The sequence below is a fragment of the Penicillium psychrofluorescens genome, assembly GCF_964197705.1.
Source record: "Penicillium psychrofluorescens genome assembly, chromosome: 5".
Taxonomy (NCBI): Eukaryota; Fungi; Ascomycota; class Eurotiomycetes; order Eurotiales; family Aspergillaceae; genus Penicillium; species Penicillium psychrofluorescens.
The window spans coordinates 593445-610081 of record NC_133443.1 but is presented as its reverse complement, the minus strand read 5'-3'; the positions used below and the strand labels follow the sequence as shown (position 1 = coordinate 610081).

At 54.3% G+C, this 16637-nt stretch overlaps 4 protein-coding genes across 4 annotated transcripts; 1 reads left to right on the top strand and 3 right to left on the bottom strand.

Annotated features, from left to right (window-relative positions):
• Window positions 1–4531: 4531 nt before the first annotated feature.
• On the top strand, window positions 4532–6118 carry PFLUO_LOCUS7499 (Citrinin biosynthesis cluster MFS transporter mrr1; the record flags this gene model as incomplete). Its single annotated transcript, XM_073785150.1, has 1 exon — window positions 4532–6118. One exon carries the CDS (start codon window positions 4532–4534, stop codon window positions 6116–6118), a length of 1587 nt encoding a protein of 528 aa, XP_073641534.1.
• Window positions 6119–6584: 466 nt separating this feature from the next.
• Window positions 6585–9324, bottom strand: PFLUO_LOCUS7498 (AAA ATPase cdc48; the record flags this gene model as incomplete). The annotated part of the gene is made up of 6 exons (XM_073785149.1): window positions 6585–7174; window positions 7227–8718; window positions 8777–9026; window positions 9084–9139; window positions 9195–9222; window positions 9275–9324. 6 exons carry the CDS (start codon window positions 9322–9324, stop codon window positions 6585–6587), a joined length of 2466 nt encoding a protein of 821 aa, XP_073641533.1.
• A 552-nt stretch (window positions 9325–9876) lies between these two features.
• PFLUO_LOCUS7497 (uncharacterized protein) lies at window positions 9877–10861 on the bottom strand (the record flags this gene model as incomplete). The annotated part of the gene is made up of 2 exons (XM_073785148.1): window positions 9877–10660; window positions 10713–10861. The coding sequence occupies 2 exons, from the start codon at window positions 10859–10861 to the stop codon at window positions 9877–9879; spliced, it is 933 nt and encodes a 310-aa protein (XP_073641532.1).
• Window positions 10862–11190: 329 nt separating this feature from the next.
• PFLUO_LOCUS7496 (uncharacterized protein) lies at window positions 11191–15510 on the bottom strand (the record flags this gene model as incomplete). Its single annotated transcript, XM_073785147.1, has 1 exon — window positions 11191–15510. One exon carries the CDS (start codon window positions 15508–15510, stop codon window positions 11191–11193), a length of 4320 nt encoding a protein of 1439 aa, XP_073641531.1.
• Window positions 15511–16637: the final 1127 nt, after the last annotated feature.

The following is a 16637-nucleotide window of genomic DNA, read 5'->3' as shown; positions in this document are numbered from 1 at the left end:
AAGCGGAAGGAAGCAGGAGATGAGTGGGCCAGCCAGAGCACGGGACGCGTCACGGGGTCGCGTGTCTCAGTCATCGACCAGAAATGCCCGTGCTCATCCACATATTCTTATTTGCATCACTCGTGGTGGAAGACTATACATGTTTTACATGCGCCATGCTGGGTGACAGTCAATCGGCCGCTGACAATGGCTATCTTCGACGCTCTTCCGCGCCCTTTTACCCAGGATCTTAATCATTCACTTGCTATGTGATACGATTGAACTATGTGCTCAGTGATCTGCTCCGCCTTCGTTCGGGGTGCTCAGAGCAGACGATCAGAGGTGACGTGTGGTTTCTACAGTTTCAGCCGAGTCGCATACGGCTTTACCCCTTTCTCGAAACGGCGAGGTACCGATGGTAGTGGCTAGACTGAAACTAGCGATTATGTACCAAGGGAACTGAAACGGTGGGGTAGGATTATTGCCACAGCCGATCTCCGCCGGCGCCGAGCCCAAAACATAGAGCAGCATTTTGTCATAGATACATGCTGGTCGTCCTCGTCACCACGATGCGTAATATGGCATATCTTATAGATTCAAGAGTGCGAGGCAAGATAGACTCGACGATGATCTAAATCACTCCAGAAATCTCCTGGTTTTAAAAGACGCTCGCGGGAGTCAAAAAGAGGAGACGCTGGTGGGCGTGTTTTGGGGGCCATTTTGGCATCTACCTCCAGAGTCATGGCCCCCAAATATCGACCCGCTAGCTAAGTACCGGTACAGGTTGATCATTTAAGCTGTGCTCGCTAGTAGCAGCATAAAGCAGGTCATTTCTTCCCCTTGACACTCCCCTTGGAGTCTCTCTTCAGATCTCACTACAGCCTAGTGCTCGATCTCGCTTCCCCTCTTCACTACGCAAGTATGTCACTACGCAACGTGCCTCGCGCGAGGATCTCCAAAAGTTGTGCCAACTGCAGGGCTGTCAAGCGACGAGTGAGTGTCCTTCTGTTTTTGTTTTTCTTCTCGCGTCAGCGAGGTCAGTGCTAATCTCGCCGTGTGTCTCTGTATAGTGCGACCGGCAGCATCCCCATTGTGGACAGTGCACTCGACAAGGCCAAGAATGCCCCGGGTATCGAGATGAGTGGGAACTCGTCTTCCGTGACATGACGAATCAGACTGTCAAGCGTTTCAAGGGGAAAAAGGGAAAGAGCGCGGCCTCGATCGAGGCTCAACACTCGCGCCGACCCGCATACTTTAGTCAGCCACGGCTATTGGCCTCATCGTCACAGACCTCCCACTTACCCCAGACTGTCCCCTGGGGCCCGATGATGCGTAACCAGCTCTTTTCATCCTATTTCAGTCACTACTTCCCGGTCGAGACGGAACGCACGTGTAATATTGATGCCTCGCAGTTTGTTATTTCAGGCATCTCCGGGCTCCCTCAGAAGACCGCGATGCTAGAGAAGGCCCTTTCCGCATTATCATGCGTTTTCCTAGGCAAGATTCACCATGATGAACATGCCTTGCAGTATGGGCTTCGACTATACAACCATGCAATGCAGGACATGTCAAGGACAATCACCCGCAATACTTACACTGATGATATCATTTATACCTGTGTCGTTTTCCAGCAAATTCAGGTAAGGATTTTTTTTAAAGCTGCCAGTTTTGTAACTCACATTGACCTAGACTCACCATTGTCCATACACCCTCTCTGAATGGTTCGCTCATATAGACGGATTGTGCGCAATTATGAAATACTTTCGCCCTGAAGTGCTTACCACTCCGATACTGGCTGCGATCTATGGCCAAACCCAAAAGTTGAAAGTGGTATGCAAATGCTTCTATCGATGTGGTTTTTTACAATGTTCTTATCTCCTAATTTTGACATAGGTGCTCTCGGGGATGATGCATCTGTCCGAGCAACAAATAGCGTGGCTTAAGGACACCAATGAAAGCGAACCATTGCTAGAAATGATTAAGCTTCTGGCAGAGATATCGCGAATTGCTACCGCTATTGACACCACCAATGTCTCTGATCACGATGCCTACCAATCTCTGCTAAATGAATGCTTAGCCCTTGAAAAGGATCACATGGACTTCTACATTCAAATCGATCAAAACATCGACGGAGAGCCTCCGACATATGCCCGTGGGGAGTTGAAGTCAGGAATGCTTTCTACGGATGATTTGTTCGGTCCTGCCTATCGCTTCTCCTCCTTTGACGATGCCATGCTGCATCTTTTCTTCTGGCTGTCATTGTCTTTTCTCTATCCCTTGATTCGCCGATGCCAGATTATAACTATGACTGACATGCCTGATTATCTTCGAATTGACGATCATTCTACTGGAGATGAGGCACAAGGCCTTGCTACATTCTATGTTGGCAAGGCCATAAGATGCCTTCCATACTGTGGGCAAAAGGGCATGAATTCATGGGGTATCTTTTATGGAATGCTTTGTGCAATCCAGGCCTCACGGGTATACACTCACGCCAAGGATTGGAAGCGGTTCCTTTTTTCCCAAGACATCTTCTCCTACATGGAGCTCGCAGGCTTCGAATATGCTGCTCGATTCCGGGACATCTGGTGGGACTATTGGTTTGATTCCCGCAAACATAATGTCTGTAGAATTCTGGATTACAGACAGTTGACTGAGAAGCCTAAAGCGTCTTTTTATGAGGCGGCGGACAACAACGTGTCAGATGGGGTCATGGGGTAGATTGGAAAGGTGCTGGGCATTCACTACTGTATCAATGAACCAACCATCTAATCCAGTTGATATCCACCAAAATGAACAATACCGCCACTACTTGCTTAGTCGCATCGCAATCTGTACCGTATTGGATTTCCTTGTTAACCAAAAAAAAACCCCCCTGCTCCCCTCTAATCGCATCGGCTGACGGTAAAAAATGAGACATTCTCATCAAACGGTAAGGATCAATAGAATCGTGTAAATCTACCATCGGAACAACCCAGCCAGGGAAGTCTATGGCGACCTTGTCAGATCGCCTATCATTCCATCTTCCTCATTGTACGCAGCCTTTATCCACGCTTGTTTGGCATTAAAGTATTGATAACCAGTTAAATCGGCGCTATTTCTGCCACTAAGGGGCTAAGCTTGGGTAGAGGCAATCATCACTAGTTATCAGCCTCATCCACGTAGTCCCATCCGTTCATATAGTAGCTTCGTCATACTTATTTCCTCGTGATCTGTCGCATTGGTGTGAGTTTCTGGGCGTTGTCGAGACCAATAGTATCACTTGGCATCAGTTCAATTCTAGGAGAACTACGGGGGTAATTCTAAGCGATGTAACCCTAAATTCGGGCCCGCAAAAGTCTAATAGGGCAGTGCACTGTAAATATTATCATAGGTATTTAGCGAAGTGGTCACTTATCGCTCGCTGAGCCGCGCGCTCAAGGTGCATGCCACTTTGGCCAAGCAGTACGTCCACCTGCAACTCATGGAGTCATTTCTTACTGACGGGGTGTTCGCTTCTCACAGGATGCTCTTCGGCTTCCACCGTTTCGAAAACGCAAAGAAACCCCAAAGTGTCCATGCGACCTATGTCATCTCCGGCATCCAAAAACCAACTCTCTGGCCGCATGGTCACTCATCATACCCGATCAAGAAGACGAGGATACGGACGCTACCAAAGAAACCAATCGACTGGAATCAGCTGACAAGACAATCAAAGATATGGAAGGTCCTGTAGAATACGAATGCGATGGAAGATGTGGAACGCTTTGGACCTACGCAAACGATATATATATTTGCCGAGTATGTGCGGACGTGCAATTCGATGAGAATTGCTTCAGAAAGCTACAAGAGGGACCTTTGGAGCATCAGGTGTGCAGCAAGAGCCACGAAAAACTCCACGTTCCCAAGTATGACGAGGATAAACTGAAAAAAATCGGGAAAGGCAATGTGATGGTCGGGCAAGAAGTCATGGCGGTGGAAGATTGGGTTCAAAAGATTAAGCAGGACGGGGGCTTTTCTACCGAATGATCTGGTCGGCTTGTTTAGAGAGAGTCATGCCCTGTTTAGTTTGTCCGTTATGAATTATTGTGATTTTCTCGTAGATAGTCACGATCAGATAAGCAACCAGTCGGTAGCTGCGCCGGGGCCGATCTACCGAGGTGCTCCACTTCGCACCATCGGCCCTCCGTTGACACCGATGTGTGGCGATTTTCATGTCCGTTGCTGCTCTCATAATCCACTGTCAGTCTGACGGATGTACGGCATCATTTCGCCCCGCTGGGGGTTTTCCCCTAGGATGGCTCGCTCTTATTGGATCGCTCTTCGGTCTACGCCAATTGATTATCTACCATGTTAAACGCCGAGTCCTGGTACATGCCCCAAGTCGGACGACTTGAGGGCGAGTAACTCCGTCCAGGTTTATCATCAAAGACCCACTGCAGGAACAAAAAAAAAACGATGAGTGTTTAAAGCCGGTGTAGTGCGCCGCTTGGGACAGGACATCCATCCAAATCAAGAGCAATAAAGAAAAAAAACGTGCTCGATGTCTCGTGAAGATCACGGTTCACCAACTATGAGCGCCAACGACAATGACGATAACCACCGCTTCGACTCGGAAGCTCCCACGCCTCGTCTAAGTATGGAGCACCACGATCCTGTCAGTGACTCTGTCACCCAGACAGACAAGGATCTGCCTAGGGAAGGCGCCGATGTTGAGAGCAACGCCGCCTTCAACACCGAGAAACCAGCACCCAAAGACCCCAATCTCGTCGAATGGGATGGACCTAACGATCCTGGGAACCCACAGAACTTCACGCCTCTCCGCAAATGGATCATCACCGTGACCATGTCCTCGATGACCGTGTGGATCACCTTCGCAAGCAGCGTGTTCTCGACCGCCACGCTCGTCACGGCCAAGGAGTACGGCGTGTCGACCGAAGTCATGACTCTGGGCACAAGTCTCACGGTCTTCGGCTTCGCACTGGGTCCCCTCTTCTGGGCGCCGCTGAGCGAGCTCTACGGCCGCCGCCTGCCGCTGTTCTCCGGCTACGCCATCTTCGCCATCTTCCAGATCCCCGTCGCCGTCGCCCAGAACCTGGAAACCATCCTGATCTGCCGCTTCCTGATGGGGGTCTTCGGCTGCTCGCCGCTGGCCGTCGTCGGCGGCGCCATGGCTGATATCTGGAATCCCGTCGACCGCGCTATCGCCATCGCCATGTTCAGCATGGCCACTTTCCTCGGCCCCGTCATGGGCCCCATCGTCGGCGGTTTCATCACCGACTCTTACCTAGGCTGGCGCTGGACCGCCTGGATTACCCTCATCGCCTCCGCGACCTTCGGCTGCGTCGCCTTGTTCGTCGTTCCGGAGACCTACCCGCCTGTCCTCCTGCAGCAGCGCGCCGCCCGCCTGCGCCGCGAGACCGGCAACTGGGCCATGCACTCTTTCCTGGACGAGCACAAGCCAACCTTCCGCCAGATCTGCAACAAGTACCTGCTACGCCCCTTCCAGATGCTCTTCCTCGAGCCCATCCTCTTGGCCATCACCCTCTACCTGGCCCTGATCTACGGCATCCTCTATCTCTTTTTCGAAGCGTACCCGATCTCCTTCGGCGAGGTGCGTGGCTGGACACACCAAGGCGTCGCCGCCCTCCCCTTCATCGGCATCATGATCGGTGTCTTCCTCGGCGTCGCCCTGATCATCTACACCACGAAGACCCGTTTCGCGCGCAAGCTCAAGAAGCACGGCCGCGTCGTCCCAGAGGAGCGCCTGATCCCAATGATGGTTGCCTCGGTGCTCCTGCCCGTGGGCCTGTTCTGGTTTGGCTGGACCTCTGATCCCAACATCTCCTGGGTACCGCAGGTGATCGCAGGCGTGCCCATCGGCCTGGGCATCCTGGTGATCTTCATGCAGGGCCTCAACTACATCATCGACGTGTACATGATGTTCGCCAACTCGGCCATCGCGGCCAACACGCTCATCCGGTCTACTCTCGGCGGCGCGTTCCCCTTGTTTGCTACGCAGATGTATCATAATCTCGGCGTCAACTGGGCTTCCAGCTTGCTAGGCTTCATTACCCTGGCTATGGTCCCCATCCCGATTTTGTTCTACTTCTACGGTGCCAAGATCCGCGCTATGAGCCGCTTCTCGCCGAAGTTCTAATTTTCTGGTCTCGAAACTTCATGGCGTTTGTTTCACTTGCATTGGGCGGATTACTTAGACATAGCACTTGCATTTGTTATAGCATCTAATGAATAATGTGTACTACAATTTATATTCAATTTCAGTTTGTAGTATACTTGTAGATAAGCCGCACCGATGTACTACTATATGCCTGCCAACAGTGCATCGCATTTACAAAATCTTACAGACGGACAACTCATGCTCCAATGTAGAGATTCTTCCACCTGTAGGGGCTATTATGGCACATTGTATGTGAACAGAGAGACAGAGAAAACAGAACCAGAAAAGAGAAGAAGAAAAACAGCTATCAGTCCAGGCTGAGTTCCCAACCATGAAAAGAACGATCTACCCGTCAAATCCTCCGCGCAGGGAAACACAACCATGACTGAAAAGACACAGAGACAACGCAAGAAAAATTCATTTCACACTGAGAGGGGAGAGCTATTTAATCGTAGAGGCTATCGTCATTGCCGGCTTCGCCGAACGTGTCGTTCTCCTGCACCTCGCCCGAGGACGGGAAGCGGAAGAAGCTGCTGCCGCCGGAGTTCTTCAGGCTCTGCGCGAAGGCCTCGTAGCGGCGGATCTCGACGTCGTTGACGGAGCGACGAGCAGTCTTCATGGCCTCTTCGAAGTGGGCGCGGGTGAGCTCGGGTACGGGGTCCTCGGCTTCAAGATCCTCCTCATCCTCCATCTTGACATCCTCGCCGGCGGCCTCGCGCGCCTTGACGCGCTCGATATCCGCGGTGATGGCCTCCTTGATGGCCAGCTTGACGGCACGCTGCGTCACGAAGCCAAGATCGGCACCGGAGAAGCCGTGGGTCTTGCTAGCAATGAAGTTCAGGTCGACATCACCAGCAACGGGGGTCTTGCGGAGTTGAGCCTTGAGAATACCCTCACGGGAGTCCTGGTCGGGCAGGGGAACGTAGACCAGGGTGTCGAGACGGCCGGGACGAACCAGAGCAGCGTCCAATTGCTCGGGACGGTTCGTGGCACCAATAACGAAAACGTTCTTCTTGGAAGTCATACCGTCCATCTCTGCACAGAAGTTAGTGGCTGTCGGATCAAAAAATCTAGAAAGAATACGTACCGGTCAGAAGCTGGTTAACAACACGGTCCGAAGCACCGCCAGCATCACCAACGGAGCCACCACGAGACTTGGCAATGGAATCCAGTTCATCAAGGAAGACCACGCAGGGAGCAGCGGCACGCGCCTTGTCGAAAATATCCCGAATGTTGCTCTCCGACTCACCGAACCACATGCTCAGCAGCTCAGGACCCTTGATGGAGATGAAGTTGGCGGCGCACTCGTTGGCAACGGCCTTGGCCAACATGGTCTTACCAGTACCAGGAGGACCGTAGAACAGCACACCGCGCGAAGGCGAGAGACCGAACTTCTGGAACATCTCGGGGTGGTCCACAGGGTACTGGACACTCTCGATGAGCTCGCGCTTGACCTCGTCGAGACCACCAATATCGTCCCAGCGCACGTTGGGGACCTCGACGACGGCAACCTCGCGCAGGGCGGAGGGATTGGAGACACCCAGAGCGTAGCGGAAGTTCTCCATCGTGACACCAAGGGAGTCAAGCACCTCCGCGTCAATCGTATCTTCATCAAGATCAATCATGTCCATCTTCTCACGGATCTGTTGCATGGCAGCCTCAGAGCACAACGAGGCCAGATCGGATCCGACGTGACCATGAGTCTCGGCGGCAATGGTCTCGAGATCAACATCGTCACCAAGCTTCATGTTCTTGGTGTGAATCTGCATGATCTCCAGACGGCCGGTGGGGTCGGGAATGCCAATGTCAACTTCACGGTCGAAACGGCCGAAGCGACGAAGGGCAGGGTCGATGGAGTTGGGCCGGTTAGTGGCCGCCATGACCACAACGTTGGAGCGGGCCTTCATGCCATCCATGAGAGTGAGGAGCTGGGAGACGACGCGACGCTCGACCTCACCGTTGGTCTTCTCACGCTTGGGGGCGATGGAGTCAATCTCATCAATGAAGATGATAGCCGGGGAGTTCTTCTCGGCCTCCTCGAACGCCTTGCGAAGGTTCGATTCGGATTCACCCGCCATCTTGGACATGATCTCGGGACCGTTGATCAGGAAGAAGAAGGCACCGGTCTCGTTGGCGACGGCACGAGCCATCAGAGTCTTACCGGTACCCGGAGGACCGTACATGAGGATGCCACGAGGGGGCTTGATACCGATGGACTTGAAGAGCTGGGGATGGCGGAGAGGCAGCTCGACCAATTCACGGATCTGAGCCATCTGCTTTCGGCAACCACCAATGTCGTCGTAGCCAACCTCGTTGAGGTTACCCTCCTCGTCTTCTCGCTGAATCGGATCGCCCTCGCAGTGAATGATTGTGTCTTGAGCGACGATACCGTACTCTGGCGGGTCCACCTCCACCACCTTGAATTCCACCTGTCTCATACCGCCTCGTACTGTGAACAGATCACCCTGTCGGACTGGGCGGTACGCCTCGCGGAAATAAGGGGCCAGGTAGACATCGAAGAGAGAGCCAGTAAGACCCTCGATGGTATCGGCGATGGGGAGGACGGCAATGCGCTTGGCCTGTCGCAGAGGAATGGGTGATTAGCAATGACCAAGGAAAGTTGGGATAATAACCTACATATTTGATATCGGGGCAGGGGTGGACGGTGATGATATCGCCGTGCTTCACCCGGAGGTTGTGCCGGACGACACGGTTGATACGGGCACTCCCGTCATCGAGATCGTCATCCGCCAAGACGATGAGGGCAGTGTCCTTGCGCTTCTTGCCCTTCACCAAGACTGTGTCACCACGGAAGAGCTGGAGCGTCTCCATGGTGTTGTTTGAAAGAGCGATCACCGAGTTGTCATCGTTCACGGCGTCAGTCACACTGAGTGGGTGAGCTGTCAGCGTCTGGCCGAGTGGCGGGTGTGTGGAGCACACTTACATCAATGAGTTGGGCTTCTTCTTCTTCTTGAGGATAGCAGTGGAGGTATCAAGCTCCTATAGATCCTTGTCAGTGCCAGATACTTGCCACCCGTTCTGCAATCGCTCTTACCTCCTTCTTCTCGGCGCCCGAGGCGTCCCTAGTGATGCAGGTTAGCATGTACGATGAGGATGATGGCAAAAGGAACATACTGGAGGTTGATCCTCTTCTTATCGTGGGTGTGATCTGGCTCCGCCGACATGGTGCAGGATCTGAAGTCGTGACGTGGATGGAAACCAAGCTCTGGAAGAGGTCAAGTGTCCCAAGGCAAGCTCGCCCGATGGGGAACGCGGATGGGAAAGAGAGAAAAAGGGCGACGATGGAAACAAGATAGAAGAACCGGTCGACCAGGAAGGAGAACCTGACTGGAAAGAGAGGGAGATGGGGGATGAGATGATGGTGGAAGAGATGGAGTGTTGAGCTTCCAGGTACGGGCCGTGACGATAGTTGCGATGACCTAAGCGGGTTTATGTCAGCCGATTGCCGCCACCTGACTGGCCGTCGAAGCGCATGGAAGGCAGTCGATATTGGTGCCTGAGGCAGGCATTATCTCCGTATGTACACAGGAGGAGAGGAGGCTGGATGAATTGGTAATCGTTAAATGAACTACCGAGGTCATCTCGAGCATCTTTGATATCTTCCCAAGTCTAATTATATTCTATTGTGAAAGTCGGTATATCAGGGTGCAAAGCTCAGGGTGTATATGCAAGCCAAACAAATAGACACAAAATGGTATAGAAGAAACAAAACACGTCTATGCTTTGGCCGTCGCTGCCCAGGCATCCCGCAGCCCCCAGACGCCAGCGAAGAAACTGAGTAGCCCGATCAAGTGCTCCGGAATCCCGATCCCCTTCTCCAGACACCAGTGGATACACAGGGGTGCCCAGATAGCATTGTTAACGAGACTCTTGCGCCACGCCCGAACCTCAAGCCTCAGCGACTCGTCGTCCTCCGCCTTGGCATTCTTCTCGCTTCCGGCAGTAGCCGGAGCAGCGGCACGCTGCGCAGCAACCCGTCTCCGGCGCAGGACACTCTTGCGCCAGAGCACAAAGAACTGAAAGAAAATATGTCCGAACCAGCCGCGCGTACTCCATATATACCACTTGTCGACTCCGCCATATTTATCGACCCAGCGGCGCGAGACCACCCCCTTCTCGGCGAGGTAGGCCACGTTCTCGAGGAGCTGGTAGATGACGTTGGAGACGACTTGGAGGTGTGCCAGGGCGTGCAGGATGGGGTCTGCGGGCGGTGATTTCAAAATATCGGAGCCCCAGATCCAGAGCGGGAGGAGCCCGAAGAGGCGGAGGTTGTAGCGCGTCTCCGAGGCGACAGAGGACAGCGCTGCGAGCTTGGATTTGGACGGGGCCGACTTGGATGGTTGGGGCAAGGGTAATTGGCGCCCGCTGAGACGTGTGAGGAGACTTAGCCGGGTTTGCAGCGCGATCCACGGCGCGGACGCGGAGAGGTGATGTAGGATGGAGGAGACATAGTTGATCGTTGCTAGGACGGTCTCTTGGCCGTCGGCGGTGGAGAGGAGTCTGCGGAGGATTAGTGCTATGGCACAATGGCGAATCGGCCTGTCCAGCTCACTGGTCTATCCGGCGAATAGTCACGTCGGTTGCTGCCAGGGCCGCCAGCAATTGGGCTCGGTCTGATTTCCCCGCGGGCAAGGAGACATTCCCCGCATGGTTGGAAGAGGTCGGAGAGGAAGAGGTAGGAGGATGTTTCGGGTCAGGCATGGTGTCGAGAAGAAAAAGGATAATAATAATAGTCAGAGAGACCAGCTCCTCTGTTTTCAAGGGAGTGTCCAAAACAAAAAAAAAGATGTATATTCGGGCCATGTCGGAAGATGCCGAGGTCCATAGTTCTAGGTTGGGCTTACCGCATAGGGCAGAATATCATATGCGAATGGGGAATTTCTGCGCGACCCGACCAGATGATGTAGTTACCTACTTGGCATTGACATAATTCAACAGTCTTCTTGACAAGCATTTTTACATGGTTACGCATACATTGGTTCACTGCAAACCACTCCCTCTCACCCATTCACCGTCACATCACTTCACGTTCATCGATCCATGACTTGGCTAGAGTCATAGTCGGTAGGGCGATCAATGCCGTGTCGGAGGACTTGACCTTCGATGTCTTCCAGACCAGGGCGGGCCGGCGAGCTGACGCGAAACAGGGCGGGCGAAGGTGAGCGTGTGCCAGCGCGGCCCATGATGCTGGGCCGGTAGTGCTGGCCGCTGCGGTGGGCCCGCATATGGACCATCTGCTGCGCCATGTACTCGTGGAAGCCAGACAGCAAGGATTCCTCGTCATCTTCGATCCAGAACTCAGAGTCCGGCCGCTCCATCAGCTGGCCCCCGTCATCCTCCATCTCCTCATAAATCGTGAACAGGACCCGCTGCTGCTGTCGGTCCCCCGTGTCCCAGTCGCCCAGCTCCAGGGTGCGCGGCAGAATGAGGCGCGTGTTGGTGAGGCTCTGGAAGAAATATTCGTCTGCGCAATCAGCGTCCCATAACCACCAGATGACCCGCTGGAGCCGATCTTCCGTCGGCATCCCATTGCGAATCCACCGTGCCAGCTTTGCGAACTGGGCCATGTCGAGATTGCGAAGATGAGCCAAGTTCAACACAGGCTCAAGGTCGACCGGGCTCGAGGCCACCAGGTCCTGCCACCATCGATTCAGCACACCGGCCTCCCTCCATTGCGGTCCCAGGATCGCGCGTACCGTGCTGATGGGTCGGTCCAGGTACTCCGGGATGTCAGGTGGAGGTTTGTACGGCTGCATCACGATTTCATCGATGTGCCCAAGCGCGCGCTCCTCGACGCCTGGGTGGCACTTTTGACACCACATCTCCATGCAAGGCAGCGTTCTCTGGACATCTGCTTCAATCTCCGCACGTCGCTGCGCGAGTCGCTGAAAATGTCGCTTGTTCCTGATCTCTACCATCTCCGCGATAGTCATTGTTTCTTCCCACCATTCTGTGGCATCGTCGCTGTCTTCTCCAGAGTCATCCGACGACCTCGTGTCCGGCGGAGTGTGCTCCCGGTTTCGGTCACGCAGCGCAGTCAGTTGAACTTCATACCGCTCCTCGATAAACGTCTCGACCTGCTCCTGCGTGTAATGGCCTTCTTCAATGGCCTTGATCAGCCATGGGGCGAGCTGATCAATGCTCCGTTCCGGACGCGCGGACCGGTCATACGCAGACCAGTCTTCAGTATCGGCTGTGCACACCCACATGTGGCGTGTCTGCTCCCCGCACTCGTCGCAGACTTGCCTCAGAGATGTAGGCCAGAATCGCAGAACGGTCTCGTGCTGACACATGACCCCTGCGCGATACCGGTACCGCAAATCTCTCACCACCGCCGGCGGCAGAGGTCTAGCTTTTTCCTCTTCATCATCTTCTCGCGGAGGAGGCGTGCGAGGCTTGTAGCAGAGAGGAAACGGTGGCACCCAATCACTCTGAGGCTTTTCCCCAGTGATGATGGAGGTCAATCGTTCGTCGATGTAATTGGTATTCAAGGGACGACGTTTTTTCGAGCGCCGCTCGGCTTCATTCACGGGCGAGTCATTGTTCAGTCCCCCGCGGAGCTTTATCCCAAGATCTTTTGCTTTCTCAAAATACTCGGCGTCAGAGCCATCATCCTCTCCGAGCTCACCGGTAGGATTTGCGCCGTGTTCGTCCTTGTCTCCCTCAGAGCTGCTGCCCTCCGAACCCTCGTCGTCACCTTCGTCGCTGTCGTCCAGGTTGGTGGTCTTCAGTGTCAGCTTCGGTCGATTTCGCGGAGGAGTAGCTGGAGCATTCCCTGCATCACCAGGTCGGTCTGAATGAATCACCGGACGAAAGAAAATAAGGGGAATTTGCCCTTGATCGCTGCATCGCGGGCCTTCCTGGGCCGGAACAGGTGTGGGCGGACTGACCAGGATCAGCGGAACGGCCACAGCTCTCGGGCAGGATGTTGATTGTTCTCTCAGCAGACCCTGTGCCGAAGGAGGAAGGTCAATGATCGTGGAGGATTGCGAGACAATCGGTGTACGGCCAAAGGGAGCACCTGCAAATATTGGCGTTGGCTGTTGGATGGGCAGGTCAATGGTTCGCGAGGTAGTCGAAGCTGCATTTCCACGGCTGTAATCACTCTGCCGTGGCGTCGTGCTCCCCGATGAACCGGAATCCGGAGGAGAAGGCGTACTGATGAGCCTGGGCGGAGTCGAGACACTCTTTACGCGAGCAAATTCTCCAGGGCGAGGCGTTGTACTGCGCAACGGCTCTTCTGGAACAGGTGGCTCGATGTCTCTGAAGCTCAGGGTGATGATCTCTCCGCTGTTGACATCGTCTGGGTCTGGCGTTGGGCTGGCCAGTTCATCATGGCCAGGAAAAGGTACCTCGACAATGGCCGCGATTGTGATCGTCTCCCCACGAGGACGAACGGTCGGAAGTAATATTGCTCTGCTCTCTTGAGAGACCCCTTGCGCTGGGGTAGGACGGACAATCTTCCTGGGCTGATTGACGACAATCTGGGGACGCGCCACTGGCTCCGGCTTGACTGCGAAGACATTGTGTCGAGGCAGGTGACGCCGTGGCGCCCAGTCCGCAAGAACAACATCGTCACTTCGGAGAGTCAGCGGGCGAGCGATGGATTTCGGCTCCGGCTTGAAGATGTTGTCTCGTGGTGGAGTCGCGCTCACATTTCCCCTGGAATCTTTCGAAACAATGAGAGGATATCGCACCGGCTGTGGCTCAAAGATGCCGCGTCTCGGCGATTCTTTCCGTGGAGTAGGGCTCGTGATGTCTCCCGACTGAGTCGGGGTTGGTGCAGTTGAGAGAACATTCACTTTACCCGACGTTGGCTTGAGGATGCCTTTCAGTGGCTTTTTCTGAGCAGAAGGGCCGGTATTGCTTCCAGGCTCGCACGAGGCAATTGGGTAATTGCTCGCCGCGCCCAGTGGTCGTTCGGAGAAGCCTTGCAGTGGTTCTGCCCACGGAGCAGGACCGAAAAGCTGCGTGTCTTGATCAGCCATAGTCGGCGGACGATCCATAACCTCTGGTCCGAAGGTGACCCGTTTCGGTCCCTGTCGCGGTGGGGTAGGGCTGACAGGAGCTCTAGGCAATGAAACGGGTTCAGGGCGAGCAGCTGCAGCGGCAGCGGCAGCGCGTTGAGCCGCAGTGCCTTCGCGCAACTCCTTTCGTTGCTGTTCAGTAAGAGTGGATGGTCTTCGCTGCTGCTGCATTGGCATGGTTTCAGAACGACGACCTGGTCCTTGCTCTGGAATCACAACAAGTCTTCGCGGTGGAAAAGGCCTAAACCTATAGGGCTCTCGAGAGCGACCCGGGGCCACCGGTGCGGAACGACGAGCAGCATTGGGATGGACTGGGTTTCCGCGTCGAGATGGCGACATCTGTGGAAGATGCTGAGTCGAGATAGCGGCCGGGTAACGAGAGGGCCCTGGGTCTCGGATGGACCTGACGGTGTCCTGGCACTGCTGAGCCGTCGAGCCTGGAATAGGGCGATTTGGGACAATGTGCTGCACGATCGTGTCGGTGCGCCTTCTCGGCGGCGTTGCTCGCTCTGAATATCCAAACACCCTTCGACGCTGGCCCTGTCCGTCCTCGCGCCGCGTGGCTAGTCGGGCAATTGAGTCATGGTTGCTGTGCGCCCATGGTTCGCGGCCTGCAAAGCTGGAGGGGAACCTCGACGTGGGCAAGCGCTCAGGCGGCGTCTGCTGCTCCTGACTTGTGTTTCTGGCGCGATATTCGGTCGCGATCGGATGGTCACTCAGCACGGCGCCGAGGTCTCGCAGCTCTGACAGTCCATCATCGCCGCCATCGCTGCGTTGGTCCCCAGGACCATGACGATGGGGTGAAGTGGTCGTCTCCCTGTCTGTGTGGTCGCGACGGGCGTTGTCTTCGTCGCTGCTCGAGCCTCTCACCCCCTTCATGTCGCTGACTGACGCGGAGCTTCGTGTTTCGGATCTGGCTTGCTCATCTTCTCCAGTACAGGCAACGTGCTGAACACTCTCTCCGACGTTCTCGATGTGCGAAACTTCAGGCATCTGATCTTCTCCGGTGCATGCAATGTGCTGAACATTCTCTTCAACGTTCTCAATGTAAGAATTGTCAATCATCTCCTCGTCAGACTGCTCCTCAACAAACTGCTCCTCGACACACTGCTCCTTGGGATCTTTCTCCCCGTGACTCTCCTCAACTTCGACGCTAGGACTTGCAATGTCCATTTCCATACGGTCCACTGAGGGCAGTCTCTCAGCAGGGAATGGACCTCGCTGCTCTAAGCCTGCAGTCCGTGGGCTTGTCTCCTCCCCAGGCTCAAGGCCCTCAGGTGGAAATCCCTGCAGCTCAAACTCCTCCCACATGTCCTCGGACATGTTGAGAAATGAAGATAGGGTTTGTGCACGTGTATTCAGATGAGAGGGTGCGATTGGGGATCGAAACAGGTAAGGTGGGAGATGAATGGAGCTTGAAATGATAGTGGGTGAAGTGCAGAAGAAAGAAAGTGGCAGCGTGTCACTTGTGCACGCATCATGGTGAGTTGCTTATGTCGGCGACAGCAATGCTTGTGCTGTCGATATGGCGACCCCATCTGGTGTTGTGAATGGGAGTCCTTGGCCACCATGATACTATGTCTCTACACGCAGATAAGCTGCTGATGGGGCTCAACGGTAGGTTCTTTGTAGATCCTTTTGATTTCCATGATATTGACTAGCAGGAGGTGAGAAGTAGGGTTGGTGTGGTCCCGTGATCTGGTATACTGTGCATTGTAGAACTGCTTGTAGACGCAGCATACAAAGACGACTTCCAGATAGTGATTCATTTCAATCAGACATTGTTTTTCGTCCCATGTTCTTTGTTCTTGGAAGTTTTTAGTGGGTGAAAGAACATCTCCTCTGCCAGTGATCTACTGCCAGTGATATATTGCGAGCGAAACATCCCACCACTACACAACACGCCCTCTGTCTCTATGTCTGCTCCAGGATAAATGACCCACTACTCCCAATTAGTATTCTCCTTCTCTACAACAGTTTCCTAAGAAGCACGCATGGTAGATTAGTCACCCGTCCATACGTGTCGGGCGGTCCCGAGCATCCGCCAATGGATCTCGCCGGGATCTGCCCTTCAACCCGGTGCCTCAGGCCTCCGTTGCCCCATCTGCCGGCTGGGCAACCGACTGCTTTTAATCCCCAAGGATTTTCTGTTTCCATTTTGCGGAGAACATATACCCCGTGTCCATCTGCTATTTTCCTATTGTACAACTTGGTGCAGCAATAGTCTCCCGAGGTGTACCCTTGTAAGTGCGTACGGACCTCGGCTTTCTCGCTGTTCCTGTGCAGCCCAGCCCAGCCCCCTCTCACTCGTTCGCTGCCATAAACAAACACACGCGCCCCCCTGTCTCCCGACTGATCCCCACCGTCTCTGCCCAATCTTCCTCTGAAGTCGTTCGCCGGAATATTAACTCCTCCTTCAGTACTCCAGTCTCTCCCAGTCGACCTTCCGT